This window comes from Cydia strobilella, chromosome Z, assembly GCF_947568885.1.
Source record: "Cydia strobilella chromosome Z, ilCydStro3.1, whole genome shotgun sequence".
In the NCBI taxonomy this organism is placed as follows: domain Eukaryota; kingdom Metazoa; phylum Arthropoda; class Insecta; order Lepidoptera; family Tortricidae; genus Cydia; species Cydia strobilella.
Window position 1 is genome coordinate 31,315,573 of NC_086068.1, and position 18,546 is coordinate 31,334,118.

The 18,546-nt window shown below is 36.4% G+C and overlaps 1 protein-coding gene and 1 long non-coding RNA gene across 2 annotated transcripts in view; one reads left to right on the forward strand and one right to left on the reverse strand.

Moving 5' to 3' along the window:
* Nucleotides 1–18,546, reverse strand: part of LOC134754504 (uncharacterized) — a 579,708-nt gene that overhangs the window by 171,698 nt on the left and 389,464 nt on the right. The window lies entirely within an intron of this gene.
* LOC134754765 (uncharacterized) lies at nucleotides 17,011–18,446 on the forward strand. Its single transcript, XM_063691106.1, has 2 exons — nucleotides 17,011–17,067; nucleotides 17,208–18,446. The coding sequence occupies exons 1-2, from the start codon at nucleotides 17,011–17,013 to the stop codon at nucleotides 18,444–18,446; spliced, it is 1,296 nt and encodes a 431-aa protein (XP_063547176.1).

An 18,546-nucleotide genomic window follows, 5' to 3' on the forward strand; every position in this document is an offset into this window, starting at 1 on the left:
TAAGGGTGTGCTATTCACATTTAATGTTAGGTAACAAGAAATCAGTGAATCGGGATATTATTCATGTAAAATGTCGACAAAGGTAACGTATTGTGGTTGGATTTTATCATTAGATGTATGTCTTTCTAATTTTGGCAGGTTGTAGTTGATTTATCAGATTAAGACCTAGGCACGGAAAATAGTATCTTAATTATGATAATCAGAGCAACGTGTATGACGGGCCTTACGGGCACTAAGAATGGTGCTAGTTCAACGGCTGTTATTTGAAATGTTACAATGTTCCATGTTCCATCGCCAACATTTCATAAATATGCTTTACCCGAAGCCTCTATCAAAGCTTTTGATAAAGATGAAATAATAAATAAATGTTCAGGAGGTATATATATATATTATAAACTCGAAAATTTACTTACCTTGCCCTTATACCGATGTACATACAAGAAGGTACACAGATTCGGCGCGGCCCGGCCGGCATTGCTTTTCATCTTGCCTGCGTTGGTTTGGTTGAATGAGTAAGAGCACAACTCAACACAACTTACAAGGTTGGTTGTGATATAAAGAAACGCTGTTTGTTAATATCTTAACATAAATCTGACCAAAAATATGTTTAAACGGAATTTATATTAAAAAACAACTTAGAAATAATTTCAAAATTTCCCGTCAAACCAAACGTCATTTGGTTTTTTTATTCGTCTAAATACGTCAGTCTGTCATTGTACGGTGTTTGCACTACATATTAAAAAAACTACTTTTACGTTTCAAATTTATTTTGTTTCCTAGTTCATTTGCAACGTAAGGTTAGTAACACTATCAAAACATTTTTTATTAAAATATATTCTTCTAGATTTAATTAAATACGATTAAGTTACCTGCTTAAATATTTGTTTTGGTATATTTTGTTTTCTACTATCTACACACAAGAATGATATCTAGCCACACTCAGCCCTCCTTATGCTAAAGGCGGTATCTCAAAAACGAATGAACTGGAAATGGAACGTTATGATTCAAATTTAAGGTACTTATTTGCATGCAATCTTCAATTGAGATACCGCTTTTTAGCTCAGCAGGGCACCACGGCTGAGGAATATATGTCCAGCATAACCCAGAGATGGCATTATTATCAGCATTACATTACTCCTCTTCAGAGATACTATACCATGCATGTGATAGTCTTGATAAGTCGGTTATGGTTTAATGCAAACTATCGGTTGGAATGCTTGTATCAAAATGTACTATTTTGACAGAAATATATTGCCATTTCAGGAAAAAAGAAGATCGCCTACGACACTGGAATTTATATTGTGACGATACTTAATATTGTGACAAAGCCAAAAGGTTGAATCATTGGAATAGGTTTATTTCCTATGGTACTTACGACCATCGCTCAACAGTGCTCTCCCCCTCTCTTAGTAGAGATAAATTCAATTTCAGTCATTTGGGATCTTACGCAACTGAAATTATTTTCTGTACTTAATAGAAGATAAAAATCATGAACCACTGTTTTATATTCACTGACATTAACATTGCCACCTAGGTGTTATGAAAACGTCAGTTATATAAAGAATGTTGAGTGCCATGATATCAAAAGAGGTTGATAATACCATACCTATCTATCTTTCAAGTAGTTACCTACGAGGAATACAAAGTACTTTCTCGTAATCATTAGGAAGTTTTCCTAGTTTGTAACTCGGTTACGTGAAAGGAAAAAAATACATCTCTTGGATACCAGTATCCATCCAATGACGATATTTTTTTCTTCTTAGATAACTGGTTACAAAACTCCGGTTACATACGCGGCCGAAGGGCCTATTTTGGGTGTGGCAGACTAGTGCGGGCTCGTTTTAATTGCTCTTTCTCTGCATCATCCATTCAAATGGGATCCTGCAGAAAACCGTACCCGCATAAAACGGGATGTTCCAGACCCAGAATACAGAGCTAGAACCCCTCAAGACCGTACGTACATCTTCACACATTTTAACGGTGGGGAACATGGCTCTTTCCTTGAATATGATTAATAATACCAATGGTTGGTACTGGTGTTGGTACTTGGTTATGAATGGTACTGGAGAGGAGTATGCGGTTGAATAGGATTGTTCAAATGCCCACACTACTAGTCCTCGGCTTCCAGGTTTCGAAGGCTCCCTTAACTTTAAGAGCTTTCACCGTTTCTACCATTTGTAATATATGTGGTGAAGAGCTGAGTGGACTTCCACAAGCATTATCAATAACATAAAATAGTATTTGTTTCTGAGATAAATAGGGTGGCTCGTGAAAGTATGACCGCCATTTTTCCTTCACCGCGAGGTCCCCCGCATTACAGGGTTGCAGGTGCACTTGTAAATATCCCGAGGCGTTTTTAGCACTCCCATCTCCATCCAGGGCCCCCTCCGTATTTCGGCTTCTGTAATCTTAATGTATTGAGATCTGTTGCCGTTCCAATGAGCCTCCTGCAAGAACTCCACGATCAGTCGGTCATTCCACCCTGGACTACCTTGCGAGAGTTGCGAGTCCGGTGAGCGTGCCGAAGTTTTAGGTAGCAAGCGGCTCGTCTGATGTGATTCGTCTTTTTAGCCGTGTCCATATCTAACACAGTGGCACTAGCGCGCTTAACACAGGGGTCAGGCGGTGGCCTTGGCTCTTTCTGCGACTATGCATTTTTGAATGACAGGTTTGCTTTTACGGAAGCGGCCGTTAATATAAGCCTACGCCAACGTTCAACGATGATAGACTGATGGTAGGGCTTTATATTAAACACCCAAACTGGAATCATGCCGTTCACTTTAAACAAATATTTAATTTTAACTTCCGTAAATATTTAATTTTAACTAAGTAGGTGCCTATCCTACCGACTGCGCCAATGTTAAGGATGTAAATCAAACAACAAGTTCGGGCTGAGACTGACTCGTACTTTACTTACTTACCCATATGTGTATATCACGAATATCAGATCTACACAATATCCTATTTTAATAAGTTTTATCATATATTTTATATTAAAACTCACTTTTTTTGCTACATTTCCCGCCTAACCTGTGTAGTTTAACTTTAACCTGTATGACAAAACTTCAACTTGTCATAACTTCTTCATTTTTATTAACATTCCGTTGCCTCCAAGAAATTTGGAGTACTTGAAATAGTAAAAAATATTTTTCATTCTTAAAAGTGAAAAAAGTACAAAAAAATTTTTTTTCATTAACTAACCTGCCGATGCCACTTTTTTGAGAATCACTCATAAATCAGGGATGCCGAATTCATTTATGATATCAAAATGATGCCATTCCGAAGTAAAAACCCAAAAAATATGAAAAAAATACTTTTCTATATTCCTCTTCACGCTTAAACCGCTGAACCAATTTAATTTTGAGTAAGGTCGAAAAAACTTGATTTTGGAGTGTAGTTTTATTGAGCGGTACCTTATTGTGAAATATTTTATCTGGACTACTTACAGTCCTCTAGCGTATCCATCTGTCAACTTTATTCAAGTTTCGCCTCCAGGGCAAAGGGAGAGAAATTAGGGGTGAATTGGCCGCTTACTGACACAGACCGAATTCCACGCGGGCGGAGCCGCGAGCACAGCTAGTAGTAAATATTTTGAAAGACAAACTCATTTTTGTTACTGTATTTATTTCCTCACTTGTATGACACTACAATAAGCAAGTCGTAATAACCAGACTATAATAACATTTTGATTTGTTTACCTGTCAGCTCTGATGTTAATATGGAAATGTTTAGGAGGGAAATATTTTAATTTCCCGAACGATTATTTTTCAGCAGTATATTATTTACATTATTTACAATGTTTCGCTCTTGACTATGTATAGTTTTGGGATTTTTTTGTAATTTATTGTTTAATATTCAACACTTAAGTATTATTCAAATAAACCGCCACAATGACACTGACAATGACAACCTATCATTAAAATTATTGCCAGTGTAAGAAATTAGTTCAAATGAAATTCTGCAACATGACGCATGATCATTACTGGTCAGGCTTTAAAAGATAATGAAAATGTCATTTTGTTTAGCTGATTAGTTCTAAAGTTTCCACCTTTGGCGTGTCTTTGCCTAATTGGCGGGAATGCGAAAAAAAAACAAATACTGCGGTCGAGTTCATTGCGGCACTAATCTGCATCATAACGATCATGCACAGGTTTATCATCCCTTTTATCCGTCAAGGTTAATAGCTCTCGATGATTTTTTACACGTTTTAACGCCATTCGGTGCTGTGTCTGCAGTCTCATGTTAAATCTGATTTGATATGGTCTTTAAGTCACATAAGGGTTCATAATTAAAAAAAACTATTCAGCTGCTAATTAAAACAATAATATTGGTTAGCTATTGCTTAATAATATTGCTTAGATTAGTTAGTGCTAACCCGTTTCAAAGCCTCATCTTTGCGTGTTTGATCGTTGTTTAAGTGTAATTTTAGTTACTTACCAATTTGTCAACCAAATGTGTGCTTGTCAAATCCCCGTAATTGAAGAAACCATATAAAGACCTTAAAATAGTGGAAAATATATGAATGCCTACATAATAATATGGCGCAGTGTAAATGTGGTCTAGAATTTGTCGATAATTATAGATAACTTGGCTTGAATATAGACTGTAACTTTAACTGGAAACTTCTGGCTTATGGCCGCACATTCCAAACACAGCTAAATAAGATCGAAAACTTACAACTTAGGTTAATTAAAATGTTAGTAGACAAACAGACTAAAGAAAAATGCAACAAGGACTACAATATACTATTTAAAAAAACTAAAACGTTATTCAAGTAAAGTTTAAATACCTATATTTATTAGCTATAGAGCAATATCTGTCACCGTTATTTAAAACGCCAAAACTGCGGTAGAAATTTAAGAAACTTCTTCTTCTTTCGTACGTAAGAAATATGATGAACCGAGAGCATGTAACTATTACGGACAGAGAACGCGAAAGTACTGATACCGCGAATATTCAATAGCATTCCCCCGGAAAAAGACTGCTCATCTAAACAAATATTTAAAAAGAAGTTAAAAATGTCATTACTAGAGAACTCTGCGAAACCGAACCCAAGTAATTAGTCCGTAATTAGAATTAGATTCACAATTAGGTTTAGTGTATTATTATAAGTTATGTAAGCGCACACAATAGGTTAAGAAACGAGTGTTTTTATTTGCCAACAAACTTGTTATGATTTTTAAATAATATTACAATCTTTTGGTCACAATTATTAAGTCTAGCAACACAAATGCCAAATTGACAGTCCGGTTCCAACTAACCAATCACGGGCGAGTATAAAAACGCCAATCCGACTTGTTTCCGGTCCGGTTCTAGGCGCCATGTTGGTTGCAAAAGGCGGGTATGATGGTGATAACCATGAATCTAGTATAACTGGATCGGTCATGAGGGGTGGGGGAAAATGACTGAACGGGATAGTCTTATGTATCTTTCAGTAGGAGTAGCAGAGAAAGCGCTGTTATTGTTTGTCCTTGTCATAGTTTCACTTTTCCACCGCTGCCACAACCGAGGTTGTGGCAAACAAATAAGTACGTGACATGTCATGTTTGTTCGTTGCTTGTTTAATTATCGTTGTTTTGTATGAAATTGTGCTTTCTTTTATGAAATATAGTGATGGTTAGCGTTTTGAATGCTTGAACTTTGATAAAATACTGGTGAATTGTTCTGTAATCGGCTGTAATAGCCGCTCTGAGCAAAAATATGAGATCATAACCTTTCACACGTAAGTACGGTATTTTACACCTTCCTCTTAACGCAATATGTGAGAATAACATCGTAAAATTACGTTACACTCAAAGCAATGTAGAATCAAACGATTTCAATAAAAATATCACAATTATTTACGCAAATTAACAAAACATTATTTGTAAAATTATCCGCCCAAATTACGTAGGTAGGTAGGAGTCTGAGGTCAGCCATTTTTAAACTTCTTCTTAATTTAGCTGCATAACAATCATGTTAGGGATACCAGATGAAAATATCATAATTTTATGGGTAATTTTGACCTCGAAGTTTTTTCGTACTTCTAATTCCAAAAAATAAATAAACAAATGTTGTGAAGATTAAATGTGGTGTACATTAATTGGTATGATTGCGATTTGTGATTTCTTTAAATTAAAACCCATAATACATTTTATTTTACGTTTTATTTACTAAACATGTTTAGTTTTGTACCACCTGCGCGAATTATAGGAGGTATTTCATTGTTTATACGCCTAAAAAGAACGGCCCATTGACATTTTATTTAACAATTTTTTAATACCGTCAAACAAGCTAACTTTGCCTCCAGGGTAATCGCCCCAACGTGATATCAAATATTGGGGTAATTTTTACCAATATGGTATCCCCACGTTTATGACGTCATCTATGTCTATCCCTTACGGGCGCACGCGTATAGCTGGTCTATGTAATGCTAGGTCTATGGTGATAACGCTTGATGAGTGCTGACGTATTGTTAAGAGTGAATACTTTGAATATAGCGATATTTAATAAAATCAGTTACAACGAAGATTGAATTCACGAAAAACTGTTCTGCAGTTTGGGGAAATTTTAACGATGCATATTTTGTTTATTGTGTAAGTTAGAAATAAATTAAAAATAATAATAACAATTTATAGAGTATATAAACATAAATTAGAAAATATCGCATCATGCCACAGAATGATTAATCCGGCTTAATGTTCTACCACGTCTAATTAAAAAATACTGCCGTTTGCTTCAAAATTCATTAGAAAAATAATTAAATCCAGGTGTTTAGTATTTTCTTTATGTAAGTGGATATCAGTATAAACGGGAAAACTCTCATTATCACACTTCGCAATGGTGCTTTAATTGTAAGCTCCTTTTGTTTCAGAGACAAAAGGTTTGAATTAAGGAAGTGTGGTCGAAACCACGCTCAAAACGACTCGTCCGTGTCCGTCAGATTCAGATTCAGATTCAGATTATTTATTGGTAAAAATAATACATTTTTTTACACGTCATATTTCCAAGTGCTTTAAAATTAGACTTAAATGTACGATAGATATAATTAAATACAATTTCAATATGTCAGTTATTGGTTCAAGTTAATAATCATAGAATACTGTTATAAATTAATAATTAAATTACAAAATGTCAGTGTCATTGATTCGAATAAATTACAAACAAAAGATGCATGCAACAAATATCCACTTCTTAATACTGAAAATTATCACTTTGGTTTTCAAATTCATTTATATCGTAACAAGCACATTTAATTAGTAACGCCTTTAATTTATTTTTGAAAATTGTGTCACTGCCTGCATTTCTTATGTCAATTGGAATTTTATTGTATATTTTGGGTCCAAAGACGCTGAGAGATGCTCGGGCCTTGGCCAACCGTCGCCGCGGGGGCGCAAGTAGATTTAGCGCGCGACGCCTATCGCTTCTAACACCGTAAGCTGAGTAGTTGTGCGTATTTTCTCTAACGTATAGAAAAGCGGTCAGTATGTATATACTGGGCAGCGTCAAGATTTTGTGGTGTCTAAACAGGTCCCTAGCCGGGTGATCGGCCGTTTTTCTAGCAATGATTCGTAATGCTCGCTTTTGTACTTTAAATGGTCTATCTCGATCAGCGGATGTGGCCCATAGATCTACTCCTTGTATGAGGATAGAGTGAAAATATCCAAAATATGCTTTTTTGAGATTGTCAGTAGACAACGTCGGGGCAAGCCTTATAGACAGAGCAAAGCACGCCGAGGCCAGTTTATTACATAATTGGTCTATGTTGCGAGTCCAGGTCAGCCCTGAGTCGATAATAAACCCGAGGTACTTAGTCTCCTTGATCTGTGGGACCATGGCGTTATTTATTGATATGTCAAGTTGAGTGTTATCATTATTATTTTTTAGTTTAAAGTGTATTATGTTAGTTTTGTCAACGTTGTGGATCATTCCGTTAGCGGAAAACCATCTGGACATTTTAAGCATTATCATGGATAACGTGGATTTTAATTGATCAATGTTGTCAGCGTTAACAATGATGCTCGTGTCGTCGTCGATTTATTTATAAGAGATTATTTATTTCAAAATGTAATTTTAGGGTTTCCTCAGCCAGAACGGGAAAAATGGAATGGGATGGAAATTTCGTCATGTTCGTCTGTCCGTCTTCTTTCACTTTGCGTGCTTATGTCGAAAATTTAAAGGGCCGTAAAACATTGCCCGATACACGTGCGAATAAGTAATTCGCAACTCATAATGATTTCCCACTTTTCTCATTTGTATAGGTATAGGTATATTAATGTAACATCTATAAACAATGTCGAATCTGATATCGGCACATCTCTGGTTACTTTTTTTAAATGTTTTCCTGGATTCTGGCTGATGCGTGTCATGCTGTGTTGATTCTGCGATTCCAGCCCCGCTATGAACCTGACAGGATGTGCGTGCTCGGGACCACGGATATCATGTTTTTGAATATTAATTTATTCTATGTCTTAGCAAAAAAAAGGGGAAGTAATTAAATGATCAGCCATTTTTAAAACTTTACTGATCTGCAAAAAAAATAGCCATTAAATCATTTGGGCAGCATACAAATATGTTGCCGGCAATAAATAAAAATCGTGCTGCAACTCTTGTTCAGCAACAGTCAACATTGTAACCAATATCCAATCTGCTTAATAAATAGTTGATCTGCAAAATTATTATTTGGTCAGCAAGATTTAAAAATTGGTTTGATTTGCTTCATGAAATTAATGCATGCATTACGAAAATATTAATTTACACGTGAAAATGTTGGTAAAACTACTGTCACGAAATCAATTTCACGCCACTAATTTCGTAATGTAAATCCCGCTTTATATTACTGTACCTCTACCATCAGTTGCCAGAGTAAATTTCACTTACTTTAAGTGAATAAACGCGCCGTACGCACATATTTACGTCGGTTTACGTATTATGTGCCCAACTTCACTCCACTGCAAACGATGCTGTCCCTTTCTAAGTATACTAAAAAACAGAGCAAGAATTATATCGGAGTATTGTACAGCGCCTCTAGGTGTCACCTAAAAAACTAAATTCAAACGTATGAGTAAACGGTAAATTACCTATCGAAATCCTTAGCAAACTACCAGTTTTGACATTGACATATTTACTCACGTCTACGCGGTCAACGTAATTTACTTTCTTGTATATATGTATGTGTTTATTTTTAATTTAATATTAATAATATTATTTAAGCTATCATATAATGTTTATAATTCTCTGAATTCAAAATTCTGGGCTAAATCATCAGTGGCGTGCCTAGAGTTTTGGAGTAAGGCAAGATTATGTTTTCGTAATAACTGTCCAATCTTCACTCTTTGTACTCAAATGAATTTCCTAGCGTATCGAGGCGAGCTAATCATAGCGCACAGGGCATACTACTACTAGATAGAATTTTACAAACATATCAGGGCCTACCGCGAACACCGAAGTTTGCAAGTTGCAGGCATTTTTCTCTGTCACACTAATTATTTACGCCTTAATTGAAGTAAAACAACAATCCCTTGTGTTTTGTCCACATTATAGATTGGCTATCAAAAGGGAAAGATCTCGCTTGATTACTGTATTTATGTATGGAAATCTGGTACGTGAGTGGATCTGAAGTCTTTATTCCATGCAATTTATTTTCATGCAACTCTCTTGGGGCCGGATACGTGACAAGGTTACGTGATGTGAGTACCTGTACCTACACGAGTAAAAGCCTCAACTATACTTTTAATGGTAAAGCCCTTAAAATGGTTTAGAATCTTTTCCGTTTCTTAACATTATCTTTTTCTATTCCCCGACTTATTAATCTTTCAATGAAGTCTTAATAGACAATAGCTATTTATGCAACAAGTGCGGAAAGTGTATGATTTCTGACGAGTGGAATTTTATTCACGAGCGAGCAAAGCGAGCGAGTGTATAAAGGAATACGAGTCGAAAATCATCTTTACGCACGTGTATCAAACAATGTTTTACTATGCATTGTGCGAGTAAATAAAAAAACATATCATGGCAAATAAGTTTAATTATTAAAAGGACTGTTTTAAATCGATACGAGTTGCGAATTACCTATTGTATCGTACAACGTTTTACAGTACATATGGCCCTTTAAACTTTCGACATATGCACGAAAAGTGCTCTTTTCCGCACTAGTGCGAGAAAGTAGCAGCATATGTACTGTAAAAAAAATTGAAAACAAAAAGCACTAGTAGAAAAGTAGTACTTTCCGTATCCTTTGTTAATTCTTGTATTACCACTTGCAATTTTTATTTTAAATTCCTCTAGTAGTGACATTATCGATGTTTAGATTGTACCTCATTTTCATTACATTATTACCTAAAGATCTCTAAAAGCATCTGTACTTAGTGGAATCTAATTGTAATAAATTTGAGTTTTGTATTACATTATTACTCTCTTTATTTATTTATTTTCTTATGTTAGGTTTTTATAATATGCATATAAAAGTAAAATATAAAAACACTTACAAAACAATACAAAATATATATAAACAAATTATAAAAAACCTAACCTAGGGTGCCGCCAGCAGAGGGGCAGGGCCCAAGCTGCCGGTGGTCAGGGCCGCAGAGGAAGGAACCGGCGGATTATCCGCGCCGTGTCCAAGATCACCGCCTTCTGCATCTGACCCTTGATCCAACCACCTAGCGAGAGTCTCTCAAGGTGTTGATCGAGACTCTTCGCTATGAGACCGTTCGCTGAAACGACTATCGGGACAATGATCGTCGAATCAACATCCCATATGGCGGTTATCTCGTGAGCCAAGTCTAGGTACTTACTGGACTTGTCCTTCTCGGCTTTCACGAGATTTTCATCATGGGGGATGGTGATGTCGACGAGCACGGCCCGGCGCTGCGATCGATTTATTATCACAATGTCAGGCTTATTGGCTACAATAGTCCTGTCAGTGATGATAGATCGATCCCAATAGAGCGTGGCACGACCATTCTCGAGAACTGGCACAGGTAAATACTTGTAGTACGGTACTTCGCAGTCCACAAGGCCGTATAGAAGAGCAAGCTGCTGGTGAATAATCCTGGCTACGAGATTATGTCTGTACTCGCCGTTAGCAAGATGAGAACAACCGGAAATGATATGCCTGAGTGACTCTCCGGGACGGCGGCATGCCCGACAAATGTCGACCGTACCGTCCTTCAGGATATATTTCCGATAGTTGTTCGTCATCATAACTTCGTCCGCAATTGCACAGGCAAAACCCTCGGTTTCTCCGAAGAGGTCCCCGAATCGTAACCAGTTCACCGACGCGAGCAGGTCTACATCGGGTCCCGTGAGGGCCTTGTAGAACCGCCCGTGTAGCACCTTACTCTCCCATACCGCCTTGCGGCCCGCAGCACTTTGTACCACAGGTTTGTGCCAGTTCTTGTTTGCCAAGGAGAGCGGCGTGAAGTGCCTGTCCACTGCCACCACATCACGATGCATCCCACACTCGTTGTTAAGGAAATAATTCCTGAGATTGCACACCACGCGGTTGTGGAGATCTTTGGCGTTAAGGAAGCCTCGACCTCCACACTTCCGTGAGATGTACGAAAAATGTAATAATAATAATAATAATGTACACATTATTACTATTATTAAGGGTATCTCAAAGAATTAGTAATTACTTAGTGCAATCAAATTGTGGTTAATTTTAGTTTTGTGTTACATTATTACTCAAAGATTTCTAAAAGTATCTTATTTGTTTTCCTTTAATAAATAATTTTGATTCCTCATCGTATTTTTATGAATTCCTTTAACGAGATATAGTTATTTACGATACAAGTGCGTAAAAGAGGAAATTCGAAACGAGTGGCGATAAATTAAAACACGACCGAAGGGAGTGTTTTAAATCGACACGAGTTGCGAATTACCTATTCGCACGTGTATCGTACAACGTTTTACAGTACATATGGCAGTTTAAATTTTTGACATAGTTACGAAATGTGCTAATTTACGCACTAGTGCAGAAAAGTAGCACCATATGTACTGTAAAATCATAATTTGATTACTTTAACTAAGCAAAAAACCACAAAGTACCCAATTGTGCTTTTTCAGCTTCTAGGTCGATTAGTAACATAAGCACAACTGTGTACTTGTGCTTTTATTACTTAGACATCATAGTGCAAAACTAACACAAAAAACATAAGTACGCACTTATGTCATTTGATCTTAGTAAAGATATTTTTATTCTATTTGTTTTACGAGATAGTAACTATTTTTTCTAAATAACTTATTTAAATAAATAGATAATCGAATAATTTATAATGCATAAAAATTCTACACTATTACTGTTCATTAACAAAAGTTTCAACTTTGTACTTAGAATTTAACCTATTTGAACAGGAGCGCAAAGTTTTTTGGCTTTTTCTCGAAACTTACTTTTTGTCAGTTATGGTTTTTTTCCTTGAGACGGCAGTGATGGGCCCCGTAACATCTGGCCGCGAGGCATTATCGAACAGACATTACCAGGACGAGACGGGCGAACCAGAATGGTTAAAATATGGACGAAATCGGGTGTCCTAACCAGATCCGCCGCACGCGTTGCTCGAATACCTATAGGAGAAGAGTGCTGCTAGGGCAGCACTGGGGTGGGGCATGTGAGCGACGCAATTAGATATAAGTTTTTAAATACCATAATCCGTTTTCATAGTTTTATTTCATGAGTAACTATCGCGGTAACCGAAGACAATATTTTTTAAATACCAGTTTTACGTTTGTTAAAGCTAGGGGACGCACGGGGAAGGCGGGGGTGCGCGGGAGCGGCCCCGATAATTTACCGCACTAAAGCAATTTTAAAGCAGTCAATACAAGCTGTTGCACTCTCCGCACGTCCCTTTATGCTAGTTTTTTTGTGGATGTACCGCTCTCTTTAAAAATATAAGTAGTTTCTTTAGTTTGGCTATTTTTTCATCGTGAAAACGAACCCACGAATCGTACAAACGTTCTTAAAAATTGAACCCCTAAAGGGGTTAAAAAGTCTTTGAAGCTACAAACTTGAAACTTGGTAAAAAGGCCATTATATTAAAATAGACGAAAAGTGATTACTTACACCGTGTTTGAAAAGTTTGTATTAATAGTTTCGGGAGCGTTTTTTTTTTTAATAGTGGACTTGTAAATCTTCTAAGAGGGTCGAGAGGGATTATATCGGGAACAATTTTTTTCAGTTAGGGTCTTGAAACTTCGTAGTTTGTGAAAGACAAATTTCATGCGTTGTATAATTATTAACAAATGATTAACCGTCCCTACTGATATCTTTTGCTGCATAATGTTCTATATTATGCTCATGTAGAATATATAACCACCAACATACAAATCCACGCGTACGAAGTCGCGGGCAACAGCTAGTAATATATAATTTTTGTCCGGTTAACAAATCAGTGAAGGTCTACTAGTACACACGTCTCGCATGCTAGGCCTGTAATTTCAACAGTTTCGATAATTATAAGGAATATTTTGTTCGATTCAATTTTTTTTTCAAATGGCGGAGCCATGGCGGTTGACGACTCGCGTGGTCTGCTGTAACAGCTCACAGAAGCAACAAGTTTAATTGAGCAGTCCGTCTTACTGAATTTTTCTTCATCGATGTCTGACTCCGTTAAAATGCTCTAATTCATATCTCAAATGGTTGAAATAAGACTTACTAGACAGCAGGACGAACGTGATGGTCGTTGCTATAGTAACGCTGAGAGGACATGAATATTCAAAGCTACAAAACGCGTCGCGCCATTTGCATAGAATTAGCCGAGCATCAAACCTACACTTAACACGGTGTGAATTAAACGTGTTTCCAAGGATTAACTGTAAGTATTCAGTAAACTTGGTTCTCAGTCCTATTTTGCTTCATTCCATATTATATTTAACTGTTATAGAGGACTAGCTTTTTCCCGCGAGAGAGCTTATTTTTATCCAATCTGCTTTTTATTAATTCCTCATACAAACTTCCACCCCCTGTTCACCACCTAAAGAGATGGCTAACTGGTCAAAAATGCATTAACATTCTTTATTTCTTACGAAAAATTAAAAGATTATTTTATGTTAGTGTTCGTCTTCCTCTGATGCTGTCTTGTTAATAAGCAAATCTTATAAAGCCTGACCAGTAATATATGATCATGCGCCATGTTGCGGAATTTCATTGGAACTGATTTCTTACACTGGCAATAATATTAATGATAGGTTGTCACTGTTGTCAGTGTCATTGTGGCGGTTTACTTGAATCATACTTAAGTGTTGAATATTAAACAATAAATTACAAAAAATGCCCAAAACTATACATAGTCAAGTGCGAAACATTGTAAATAATGTAGATAATAAACTGCTGGAAAAGAACCGTTCGGGAAATTAAAATATTTCTCTACGAAACATTTCCATATTTTCTTTTATATTATGTAATGTCTCGTTTGTTTGTGCTTACTAATAAAATAATTCTAATTCTAAGTAGGGTAAATTTCATTTTTATTTATTAATTATAGTTTGTCAAAGGACTGTCTCATTTCAAACATAGACAAAGAGAATCATACTATCAATGTCTTACACTAATACTAGCACCCAAAAGAAAAGGATGAGTATAGTATTTTTTGTTCTTATTTACTGACAATTTGGTTTGACTATATAACAAAATGCATTTAAAGATGTTTGAATATTCTTACGTACAAGTATTTATAGTACATGTACAGAGTAAGAAATCCATATTTCTGATCACGAGTTGTGAACTTCTGAATCAACCTGTCGGGGCTTCTAAACTCCGTGGCGACTTGACGTAGACTGACCGACTTACTGGCTGACATACATTATTTGGAACGACCGACATTTAAATTCAAAATTAGACATGACAAAATCAGACCCAGTTCACGACAGACCACCAAACAAGGCAGACGACGACGACAGACTGTTCAACACCTGTATAACAAAATCAACGTTTAATAAAAAACCGGCCAAGTGCAAGTCGGACTCGCGCACGAGGGGTTCCTTGCCATTCCGCAAAAAACGGCAAAAAAAAACACGTGTGTTGTATGGGAGCCCCGCTTAAATATTTATTTTATCTGTTTTTAGTATTTGTTGTTATAGCGGCAACAGAAATACATGATCTGTGAAAATTTCAACTGTCTAGCTATCACGATTCATGAGATACAGCCTGGTGACAGACGGACAGTCAGAGAGACAGCGGAGTCTTAGTAATAGGGTCCCGTTTTTACCCTTTGGGTACGAAACCCTAAAAATACAGCATAGCATGTAATGACATACATATGTATATCAAATGGCATTATGGCAAGTGTATGATACTTTAAATTAAAATTATTTTAGACGACACAATAAACTGTACCTGAAATGAGTAGGACCTGAAACATAAAACAGTAATTAATATACATTTTAATTTAATATTATAAAAATCATATTTAGGTACTTGTGTGCGCGAGAGCATGCACATGTGTGCAACGAGCATCGGCTATCGACCAATCAACGTCAGTTCCCTGTACGCCACCGAGCGATACACGCATGTCCATGCGCTCTAACACTTACCTCAAAAAGTATCCCTAGTTGTTCTTATTCTGCTTCTCTCCACCTGTGGCTGCAACTGTCGGCTACAATTATATTAGATATTACACACGCAATATTATAATTACTGGGGATAGTAGGGACTGCTATAACCAGGTGCAGGACTACCTGACTTTATGTATCATAAAACTCACAATATGGAATTATAAGTACATGTCTTATGTTGTACTTACACATTATATTTTACACGATATCTTGCTATGAACGTACGTTAAGTAAATTAACCTTTTTCGTCAAATATGTAAGGAACGCTTAGTAAATTCAAGCGACACGTTTTGCTAATGGCCCATAAAACTTTCACAAAATGCAACTTGGGCCCAATGAAGCTGGCTACGACTGCGTACTAAGGATCGAGTAGCGCCATCAAAATGATACATTGGTAAATAAAGGCGTTTTAGAAACACGTCGACTGTACCATTATGAGGCTTGTAAATGTAAATAAAGGCGGTATGGAAATACAATTATTTAGCAGCAAAATTTTTATTCAGAGCATTCAATCTTTAAACCTGTTTTATATGTTGTTCAATTCGTCTAATTAATATAAAGTTATAATGGTAATAACCTATTTATTTACTTCTTTTTATGCTATCTTTTTGGGGATTCTAGTTTTTTTGTCAGAAAACCTTTCTCAGTGACATAAATTTTTCGGTTAGACATGAGATAAATACTCCATGGTTGTAAGCAACCCTCTCCATCTATCAATCGGGTTAATTTTTAATAACTAACGGCAAAATTTATCTGATGAATATCTCTGGATGCATAGCCAACATGCTAAGAGTGATAGAGAGACACAGCGTTACGTTATCGTATTATTTGCATGCTCTAATACTTGTTTACGTTTAAATTAACGCTTGGCAACATGCCGATGCCGGCATGCTAGAAAAAATGCAAGTTAGTGTCAGCTGATATTGTTTGTTCAGTCAGCAGCAGAAGTTGCTAAGCGGGCGAGGTGTTCAGAATTACCTTGACATGCTCTCATTTCCTTAACAATAAAGTCGCGTCAAGATCATTTAGAACACCTCGCCCGCTTAGCAACTTCTGCTGCTGACTGTTTGTCTCATAAATGTATACGATTCTAATCTTCGGTTTAAAGATCTTTATTTCTCAAAAGAAGTTACAATAGGGTATTTGACAACATTAAAAATATATAACGAATTGCTGTCATCCTGAAAGATAAAAAACTAATAAAGTATATTTCACTATATTTGGATGTAAATTATGTTTATTTTTTGAAAAATAAACGAAAGAAAATTTAATATTTTTTGAAATTTCATCAGCGACGTGAACGCTCTGTGATTGGTCAACGCTCGGATGACGTCACACACGGGTAAACATTGTTGATTGTCTTGAGTGTTTTAACTGTTTTATTTGTATTTAGTTAATTTTAGTTATTGTTCCACAGTTTTCTGATATATTCCGATTTATCAGTATATCTAGTGGCACAATATTCATAAAAATCTCAAAATGGAGCCGAAATATGTGAAAGCTGATAGCGGCAACCTACCAGACTTAGACGCATTAATGGTTGCACTTTTCTTTAAAGATAATCCGGATTACTATGCTGCGGAACTTAGAAATGTAAAAACAGCTGTGTGAGTATATGTAGAAATTGTTTATTTACGAACATTTCGATTTCGATGATACGTAAAATGACAATTTAGGTTATTTTATGTGCCTATATTATAGTCTTCATAATTTTTACTTTGTTTCACAGGTCTGCAAGGGAGTCCTACGGAGATGATGCCATCGGCTATGTACAACTTCATCGGGAGCATGGTGTTTGTACTATTAAATGTAAAGTGTGTCCAGAAACTAAAGTGAGGTCCAAAGCTTACAATGTGACAATGGTTATAAACGAAAATGAGTGCAAAGTTATAAGCTGTCAATGCCACGATTGTACTGCTTCAGCAGGTGGATGCAAGCACGCAGTTGCTTTTTTAATGTGGATTCATCGTCGCTCCGAAGAACCTGCATGCACTTCCATCGAGTGTTATTGGACGAAACCTGCTTTATCTAGAGTCGGGACTACCCTAAAGTACATTACTGTGCAGCAGATGGCTAAAAAAGTGGTACCTCATAGACAAAGTTCTTCGGAACTTTATACTGAATTTATAGTGGAAGCTAAAAAGCGAAAAATTGAAAATTGTGAACTGCTGAAATATCAGGATGATTTTACCCATACTGGCGTGATGCAATATTCATTGCACTGCCTTTTTATGGATCTACCTCCACAAATTGAACAGGATGTTGACCAAGTTATTGAAAAATTTAAGTATACATTCACTGAAGCTGCAATTAATACCATTGAGGAAGCAACAAGGAGTCAGAACAAGAACAGCATGTGGTACGAAATGAGGTATGGTCGTATCACAGCCTCCAAGGCCCATGAGGTTAGTGTGTGCCAAACACCAGATGGCTCTTTAGTAGCTGCTATAATGGGTGCAAAAATCCCAGATACACCTGCTATGAAAAGGGGGAGGAAATTGGAACACTCCGTCCAAAAGACAGTAAGCAATAAATTGAAAAGAAAAATTACTTCTTGCGGGTTCTATGTGTGCCAAGAATACCCAATTATTGGAGCATCTCCTGATGGTGTAATGAAAGATGCCATAATTGAAATCAAATGCCCAACAAAGGCAAAGTTGAAGGAGAAATATTTAAAAAATGGTTTGATAACAGAAAAATGCAAGGCACAGGTGCACATGCAAATGTATGCAACTGGTATTAAGAAATGTTATTTCTGTGTCGCAGACAGCAATTTTGAAACAACGAAAAATGTTGAAATCATTGAAGTCACATATGATAGTGGCTATGTTCATAACTTAATACAGAAACTAGTTATTTTCTGGAAAACGAATATATATCCTGTTTTGTATCGAAGCACCAATATATTAATATGAAATCATTGATCGGGTCACCACTTTCCTGAATGATGGCTGAGATACGCATCATACTCGTGAACGGGCGCTGTTTGTGAAGACTGGTCGGTTTAAGCTAACT